This window comes from Lepisma saccharinum, chromosome 1, assembly GCF_977018435.1.
Source record: "Lepisma saccharinum chromosome 1, izLepSacc3.1, whole genome shotgun sequence".
Classification (NCBI taxonomy): domain Eukaryota; kingdom Metazoa; phylum Arthropoda; class Insecta; order Zygentoma; family Lepismatidae; genus Lepisma; species Lepisma saccharinum.
Window position 1 is genome coordinate 71059031 of NC_139229.1, and position 9852 is coordinate 71068882.

At 38.6% G+C, this 9852-nt stretch overlaps 1 protein-coding gene across 1 annotated transcript in view; it reads left to right on the forward strand.

Annotated features, from left to right (window-relative positions):
* The window catches only part of LOC145979028 (pancreatic triacylglycerol lipase-like), a 35609-nt gene extending 30359 nt beyond the window's left edge, over positions 1–5250 (forward strand). Inside the window, exons 7-9 of the mRNA XM_083112125.1 lie at positions 2005–2116; positions 3291–3473; positions 5132–5250. Coding sequence (XP_082968251.1) covers positions 2005–2116; positions 3291–3473; positions 5132–5222 — 386 coding nt within the window. The 3' untranslated portion in view covers positions 5223–5250. The remainder of the gene's footprint in view (positions 1–2004; positions 2117–3290; positions 3474–5131) is intronic.
* Positions 5251–9852: the final 4602 nt, after the last annotated feature.

Consider the following 9852-nt stretch of genomic DNA (forward strand, 5'->3'; position numbering starts at 1 on the left):
AAGACGCTAACATGACTAAAAATTCAAAACGTATAAATTTTGAATATAAAGGTATATGATATTCCTCGAGTAACATATACCTGCAAACTCAGAAAATTGCATAAACTTGAGAATACAGAAAAACTACGAATCAGTTGTCCTTATCCACGGCCAGGGTGGATTGATTTAAATCAAGTTGATTTAAATCACTATTTAAATCACTCTAAATAAATAATTTATAGAATAATGTTCATAAGCATTTTGTAGATATCAGAAACACTTTTAGTGAAAGTACACTAAGCTCGTAATCATTTAATGGTGATTATTAGGATCTAAGATAGGAAAATAAAGGAAATTAAATATATGTACTGATGGTGTGAAGTCATACCAAAGGAAATGTAAACATAGGATTTCTCTTGATTTAACATTCAATAATTTTTATTGGCAAAAATAGCAAACATTTTGTGTACAAGAATGTACAAAATACTAATTATGTTAAACCATAAATAGTGTCAATATCATTAAATTGTAAATAAACATGGCATCTGATATTTTTCGAACTATCATTAAAAAAATCTCCAAAATTCAGGTACAAAGACTAAAAATATTTAAGTTAATATTTTAAGTTACAATTATAGACTGCTTCCAGAATGTTTTAGTTTCACTGGAAGAAAAGTTACTGAAATTATTATTAGTTTCATTAACTAACTCAACAAACATTTCCATAGTGGTTACTGTATCAGAAACAGAAAAAATGTATGTTTAAGTATATTTTTTAATTGCTTTAATCAAACTGTTCAAATATTTTACAGGGTCATTTACTAGAAAAAACCTTTCTATAAAAAACATATATCTATATGTGCATGGTGCCAAAAGCCATGCAAGCAATTTTAAGCGTCTTTAAAAAAAATAGATTTAAGTAAAGAAATCCGATTTAAATAAAAATCAACAAAAATTATTTTTTAAATAAATATCATAATTTTACCCACCCTAGATATATAGCATCTCGAAAAATTAACTTTTCCCGTGGATAAGCAGAAAACTAAAATTATCTTGGATATCGCCTGAAGAACTAGATTCAACTTCTTGCGCACAAGTCTTAAGAACCTTGTTTATCCCTGTATAATGGTCTGAATATTTGCTTTATTGCTAATAAAAATGTTGAACAAAGGTTTGTTAATCTTAATTCTTTTACGGTTTTCAAATTCTTCATCATCTGAAGTAGTTTTCTTCGTTGTATCAAAACTTAAATTTGTAGACTAGTTCATGTATATTCCAAAGCGAAAGTTCGTGGACATAACATTTTCAAATGTGTAAATTTTCAGTAACTCCAAATGTTGTGCATTTATCAAATTGTAATAAGTAGCCAGGATTCAAGGTAAGAAAACAGCGTTCCTGTCTTATATCCAAAGTACAAATTGTATTGTCTAAAATAATCAACTACAATCCAAAGAACCAATAATTAGTATACAAAAGTGTGTAAGGTAAAGTGTTCCCCTCTGCTTAGCACCACGCCATGAAGACGTATAGGGGGTGTGGGAGTAACGCCCCACACTTTCTTGATCCGGTCGTGAGTGGGGGAAGTGATTAGCATCACACCCCTGACCGCCTTTACCCCCCAGGGTTTCCCCCAGGTGCCCATGTTATTCGCCGGGGCCGCTTCCAACGTTAGAAAAGTTCCCGGATTTGAACCGGCCGGGGATCGAACTCCACCGCGGCCACCGGTGAAGTGATTGATTGATTGATTGATTTAGTTTATTTTACTTCGCGTTTTGTTTTGTGCCTCTTGGCTAATTTGCGAAGATGGGGATGAGTGATGAAATTATGAAATTGATGAATGGACATTCACAAACAACCAAGCCCGACCGGTATTCGAACCCGGGACCCTTGGCGTCGCAGCGCGATGTGCTAACCACTCGGCCACAGGGTCGGGCACCGGTGAAGTGAATTTAAATTATTATTAATTCATAAATTTGCCATATCATTAACACAATTGTAAAGTAGTAAAATTATTTTATTCTTTAGGATTCCAAATGAAGGTTCAGCTTACTGTGTCATTAGCCAAAACGCCAGCGTATGGCACTTTGGAAATCGAACTTTCAGATGGGAGCAAGAAGAGGTCGATACTAGTCACAGAGTACGTATTGCAATTTGTCCCTTCATATGGTTTGCTGTGCAGTGGCGTACGAACGTTTTTCATTTGGGGAAGGTATAAAATTCGACCTATTCACACACTCATGCGTGGGGGAAGGCATCAGAAATTCCATCACAGATGGATTTCTTACTTTTGATAGAAATTTGCATGCCTTACTTTTATTTGTTCAGAGTTTTATTGTTATTTTGAAGTTATGGTTATTTTAACAGGGTTTAAAACAAAACTCCCTGAACAGATGAAACTTCGGAATTCATTCTAGATTTATTTCAAATTTAATGAAACGGAAAACCAGAAGTTTGTAATATAAAAGTTGCAAGCAAACGTACATCTACTCATGTGAATGTCTAGGAAACATCCCTGCTCAATTTCAACTAAGAATGCTGTCGAGATGAGGTCCCTCAAGTTATTGTCTCGAGTTGTAAATATCTGCTCTCGTTCTCTAAGACAAGAGAAGAGGTTTAAAGCACTAGACAATGGATGATGTCCAAATAATATTGCATTTCTACTTGACGCCTCGTTTCAACGCTGCGAACACTCGAAATGCAGGATTTCATCCTGAATACACGAAAGCAGGCAGAACAGGATCACAGTTAATCGTAAACTAATTCTTACAGTAAGGATGGGAAAGAATTTTACCCGGTGACTATGTGATATCCAATGCGCCAATCAGAGTACTCCACGGCGCCAGAATGTGCAGTAACAACACCGGCCAAAAGAAATCGTTCAGGTGAAGACGAGAGAAGAGGCGTTCTCTCGATTGGTTAATTTTCTTGGATTTACTGCGCTTTTCTGACACTTTTGGTTAATCGCGAAGACGAAGATGAATGGTGATAACTTGAGATGAATGACGTAACAATCACATACGACACAAGACCCACACAGGATTATACTGGCTGTAAATTCAGACGCCAGAGTCTCGTCAGTGTGCAAAATGTAGTCCAGGGTGTACTACGTGGAAGAGAGGTAGGTAGGGATGTGGCTGCCTTTCCAAAGGGTACTCCTTACTTACGCTCAAGTGCTTTCTCGAAACGTTGTTGGAGAAGGTACAAGAAGCAGAAGCACTAGACAATTAAGTTCAATTAACAATGCATGTTAATAAAGAATCACTGTTACTAATATTCAGAGAATAAATGTACATTCCTCGCTCTAATTGCAGTTCCTCAGAAGAAATAACACCAGGAACCTTGTACCGGGTGGGAGCAACAGAATATCCTCCTATCCACCTCAAAGCACCAATCAAAGCACGAGTTTCCTTCGAGCCTTACAACAGTTGGTTAACGAAATCAGCAACGAAAGTTAGATTCAGTCAGCTATCAATAACAGATGAAGAAGGGAACAGGTAAGATCATGTGGCAACAATCCTGCCTGAATTGAATGGCGTATATCCTTATACAAGGTGAATAATTAACGTTTCCCTAGTCAGGGTCCTCTGTACCTCCTTCGAAACATGTAATTCAGATTAAACTTGTTAAGAGACTATGGAAACCATGGGGAAGTGAATGCTGATGAAAACAATGGTTCAAAATTTCCCCACCAGGTGGAAATATGGCGCTTGAAATTAAATTTCTCCTACTCAGAGCCATCTGGAGCCCGTTAGAAGTATAATATTCCAGTGAAACTTGGTATAGAGACTTAGGAAACAATGGGGAAGCGAATGCTGATTTTAAAAAAAATAGTTCAAATTTTCACCACCAGGTGGAAATGTGGCGGTTAAATAACAACAACCAGAAATCAGACATGCAAAACTTTATTTTCAGTTTGTCAGTACAGCAGTGTTCAATATGCGCACCGTCAACGGGAATTACCATTTGGAAGTGTAAGACAGCGTGATCAATGGTCTCACGAAGCTTGTATGTTATTCACTTTGCACCAAATTTTAGTGCCATTTTTCCACCTGGTGGTGAAAATTTGAACTCTTCTTTCTCATCAGCATTGGCTTCTCCATGGTCTTCAAGGCCCTTATACCAAGTTTCACCGCAATCCGATGCTTCGAACGGTCTCCAGAGGGTTCTCACTAGGGGAAATTTAATTCTGATCACCTGGTACGTACATTCAGCCTCAATGAGAAAGAAAACAAATAACGGTTGTCTATATCTCAAGGGTTAATAGGATTGCACGAATTTATTTATTAATTTGCCATCAACAGAAAAAAGCATATCCAAATAATGTGCTAATATAAAATAAATAGGTAAAATTGATATGTTTCAAGAAAAATCACAAACACTATAAATGTTACACTTATTATTATTTATTATTAAAGTAGGGTTACAATCAAGCTTAGAATTTACTTCACATTGATTCTGTAACTACAGAAACAGCTTTTTGCACCACATGAATTAATATGCAGTTATGCCTTTTGTTTATAAGTATACATACAATGGAATATTGTAAATTTATATAATTAAAAAATATAAGGAATAGAAGAAAATAAACATTTTACTAACTACGTTATATGAAGGAGGTAATGACACAGAAGATTAGTATTAATACTATTATGTACATAATAGAAAATACATGAAGTTATGTTATAATATCACCATCTTAATTAAATGGTATAAAATATTATCAAATACTAGGATTTATGATTTGCTTTATTTTAGATCGGTTTTGTGCAATTTTTGGCTAATTTGCGAAGATGGGGATGAGTGATGGCGTGATGAAATTGATGAATAAACATGCACAAACATCCATGCCCAGGCCGGGATTCTAACTCGAGACCCCTTGGCGATGTGCCAACCACTCCTCCACGGGGGCGGCATCAAATACTATGATATTAACACAACAGCAAGAGGAGAATAGTATGTGTGTGGCGGGGAGGCGGTGTTGTGTGTGTGTATCTGCATAGGCTATATTAATTATGCATGCCCTTGTAGGTGCTTGAAACAAACTCTTACAGGTGCAAGAAAGAAAACATGCTGGTTGCAAGCTTTCTACATGTCCGTACCCATATCAAACATCAAAGTTTTTTTTTGGTTTTAACTTCCTTGTGTCTTTCAGGGTGAGTTACTGTGGACCAGAGGTCACCATAGATGCCGGAACGGAGGAAAGAGGCGAGGCGACCATAATACTTCAAGAGAAATCATGTTAGGCGATGAATACCTATGTTTTTATACATGTTTTAAATAAAAGTTTATGTTTTGCAATTGTATGTTTTCTTTGTGGAAGGGCGGGCATGATCTCTGCTTGGAAATGGAGTCATATCAATTATATCTCCAGGGTTCGAATCCGGCCTGGGCATGTGCTCCCTTTATGACTGTCCCTTCATCAGTTTCATCATTCTATCACTTATCCTCCGCTTGCGATTAGCCAAAAGTGGTAGAAAAGCGACACCAAATCAATCAATCAATTATATTACATATGAAAAGTTAGCAAAATGCATTACAAAACCTAGGTTTGATTGATTTATTGTTGATGTAAGTCCACTTTATGCACATAAAGGCTATTCGGGACTCGACGTACAGTTCACGCACAGAGAAAGGTAATGGGCAGACATTTATCTCAGGCAGCAAACTGATGCATTTTTAAAAGCGCGCGTGTTTTGGTAGCAGAATTCCGTGACATTATCGCGTAAGCACTTACCTTCCATCGCCAGGCGTATTATATGGTAGCGCATTGGAGGCATTGTTTTCAATTAATATTCAGACCTATATGGATGCAATTGCAAGGCAGTTGCGGATTAAAGACGTTCTCTCGGAGGTGGCAGACGCTTATTAAGGCGCCCAGCGCACTTCCCTCAAACTACGGTCCTATAGGACTATAGGAAATCACTGTCGTAACTAAAACGCTGGAGGCCCAATACATTTGTCTGTGGTTCAAAGTATGATCCGAATCGCTGTGCCATGTCCTCCAGCGGCCATCGAACCCGGAACCCCTTAATTACAAGGCGACGACGTTACCACTACGCCATCGGGGAGGCTCCTAGGTTGGATTCAGGTCTCGAAATTAGACCTCGATTCTTAGGTGCTATTTTTAGAAGCGTAGCCACTGGGGGGCAGAATTCTTTAGAAGTAGACCACGACTAACACACACACACACACACCCAATCACACACACACACACACACGCACACACACTCAGAATGACAGAAAAAGAACGAAGCACGGAAACATAGACAAGGCCATCGAAAATAGAAAAAAGAGAAAGAACAAGCCAGTTTTCAGTTTGTGTTTTAGTCCTTTTTATTGGACCGCGCGTACAGCACCCGCAAGGAGCCAAGAAGAGGGGACCTCGCAACGTTTTCTATGTACTCTTGAAATTCCGTATAATACCAGAAGTTCAACAGAAAATTTTGCTTATGTGGGAAAATTAGATTTGCGAGACATATGTCACGTATTTGTGTGGCTGTGAATGTACGAATTTACTGTCTTTTTAGAAGGGGAAAATACGAGTAGTAAACCCAGTGCGGTTAAGTTTAGCTGGGAAAAAAATGCCACAATTGTTCGAAGCGAGCACTGAATAGAAAACCCTCCTCTTGGTTAATGTCGGTGGAGTAAAAGGATGTATAGGGTGTTGCACGAAAAGTAGCCCGGGTCATCAGCATATGCTACTGACTGGGAATACTTTATCGTGCGCCACCCGGTATAAGCAGGGAACGGAAGTATATTTACTAAAAAAGTGTTCGATATGGAAATAGATATTTATTTTTTTAACCAAAATATGGAATAAAAATGGATTTACAATTGTGAAAAATGGCAATTTGTATTAAGCAAGCGTCTCAACTAAATAAAATTCATTACCCTTACATGACATTAATTGTAATGCAAAATTCAAATACAAAGCGTGCTTTATTTTATGTTACAAAAATAATTTATTACCAAACTTTATTTTACGCGCTGAAACTTGAATCTTCTACTGTAGTCCCAAAGACAGAATTAAATTGACAAACTGCGTTCAATATCGAATGAAGTAATGGGCACACAGTATTTAAAATATGCAATGGTTTTCTACGAAAAAGCAGGATTTTGCAGATACTTTTTTAATGATATTTATTTTTTATATTTGTTATTTAGCGTCGTTTTTCAGCCACTTTTGGCTAAGCGTGAAGATGAGTGATGATATGATGAAACTGATTCATTAATTGTGTTTCAAGACCACTTTATACACAGTAAGGCTAATCTGGACTGGACCTACAGTTTAAAGTGGGATCCGAACCACCATGTGCCTCCACCGGGTATCGAACCCGGGACCCCTTGATTACAAGGCGACGACGCTACCACTGCGTCATCGGGGAGGCCTTCGTAAAGCTGAGAGTTCATTTCCCTGTCGCTAGCCGACACTCAAATCACCCACATCACTCACAGTGTGTTGTGCAATGTTTTGGTCGCCAATATCACCGGACCTTACAATTTGTGACTTCATTTGTGGGGTTTCATCAAAGACAGGGTATTCGTCTCACCGATGCCGCGTGACATCGCAGCACTAAGCGATGGACACTATCGACAGGCCCATGTTGATGCGAGTGTGGCAAGAGCGAGACTATCGTATCGATGTGTGCCGTGTCACCCGTGGTGCACACATTGAGCATTTGTAGGTGTTAAAGAAAACTGTTTGTGTTCCTCGTTCTTTCTGGCCTGGTTTCATTCATTGCCATAAATATGCCTGGTTTCATTCATTGCCATAAATATTTGTAACCCCTCAAGTATTTATGAAACATCCCAGTATAAACTGAAGGGCAAGACCCGATTAGTTCGTGTACACAGTGCATCTAAAGTAAACTTTGCCATCTTGTTTGTTTTGTTTGTTTTTTTACTAAAAACTGGCATTTTTCATCCTTGTAATTTGTCAGAGTACGTAGGAATTTCATGTCTGGACTCTCCATTGTTGCGTCCTATCATTTGATTACAGCATATTCTCTGCCCTTCCCACAAAACAATTTGGATACGTCAATGGTTGGCGGCGACCTTGGTGTTCCATAACAAAGAGGTTTGCTCGGGAAAGATCAGCCAAATAAGCGTTAATCAGAACTTGTTTTGTTACCGCCACAAAGCTACTAATGACGTAAAATGACGAGGAAAAAAAATTAAGACCCAGTGTTATGCAATGCATCTCTCACGTCATTGAAATGATTAGTCATGGGGAAGGCAATCGGGAAGAGCTGAGACGAAATTTGTCATTGTGTCGGTCTCGTCTTAAGTTGGAAATGCCAGCCTTGTACTCGTCTCGTGTCTCGAAATATACAGCTTGCCACGACAGAAATTTTTACAACGCTTAGTAAACTCTCAGTCCTGAATATTATGCAACCACACAGCACAGATTCAACCTCGGTGGTTCTCAAACTTTTCCAGTCGGGGATCCACCTTGAAGGATATTACACTTCCTGGGACCCATTAGCATGGGCTTCGGCAGAATTACTTGCAGGGGTGTGCACCCAGTTTGCAATCTTGTTTTTCCTAACATCGAGTACTTTTAAAGTGCCCCCTTTTACACGTACGTCAAGTGGAAATCGCCACATATTAATAAATTATGAAATTATATATGTGCACATCGTTTGCACATGAAAGCACACTATTTATTTTAATAAGCACACAACTATTAATCAAGGTATTAATGAGTTTATTGTGGCGATTCTGGCTTCATATCAAGATAAAATCGCCACAAATCAAAAAATATTTTTAGCAACTAAATTGTACTACATTTTAGGTCTTCGTTCGCACACGAAATACGTCCCTTTTACACTTGCATAAACAAATCACACATTATTCATTCTAGAAAAGTAAACATGTAAACATGTAAACATGTAAACCGCCGCAAGTCATTTGTTCATAAGCGGTTAGCTTTATAATCGAAGCTGTCTCGATAGCAATGTGAAATGATGACAGTTGACACACCTCGGCAACCGCACACACAAACACAGGCGGGTCGGAAATATCAAGAGACACCTTGTGACACACATAATTAAGAACGCATTGCTGTAACCAAAAGGAAAACGACAGATAACCGATTCCCTTGAGTTAAACATCAGAGAGATGCCGGTAAAAAGCCATGGCAGAGCGCTAATAACAGAAATGTAGAGTTTAGACTAGGTACAACACGTGTTGAATTTAAATTCTTACAACAATATGATATATTTTAGTTATTTAAATGTAATAGGTTTTTAAGAGACAGTATATACATTTTTGAACCCAACTTCGCGACCCACCAAACGTCCCCTCGGGACCCAACAGAGGGTCGCGTCCCAGAGGTTGAGAAACGATGCTCTAGTGAACAGATTTTGCTATTATCATAGACAAAATAATGACTTTAAAAAAATCGGGTACATATTCACTTCGTGTGTCTAAAAAAGTTGCATAGTGAAATAAATTTGCTTCTCGTAAAATTTTTATATCGTACCAAAGTCTAGAAACTGACCACACACTAATTCTGTGTCTTGTCTCGACTTTCCAAAGGTCAGTCTCGTTTTCGTCTTGACTTTACGAGCCGATCTCGGTCTCGCTACCACCCCTAATATTGACAGATGACTCGCGGTCATACCCACCATGGGCGTCGTCAGAAATTTTTGTTGGGGGTTGGAGGGTGTCAGGCCATTTAAGAAACTTGGGTTGAGTTGGTGTTGTAAGTCCACTTTATGCACATTAAGGCTAATCGGGACTGGACCTACAGTTCAAAGTAGGATCAGAACCATTATGTGCCTCCACCGGCTATCGAGCCCGGGACCCATTGATTACAAGGTGACGACGCTACCACTGCGCCATCGGGGAGGCCCCTTATGAGACCTGAAT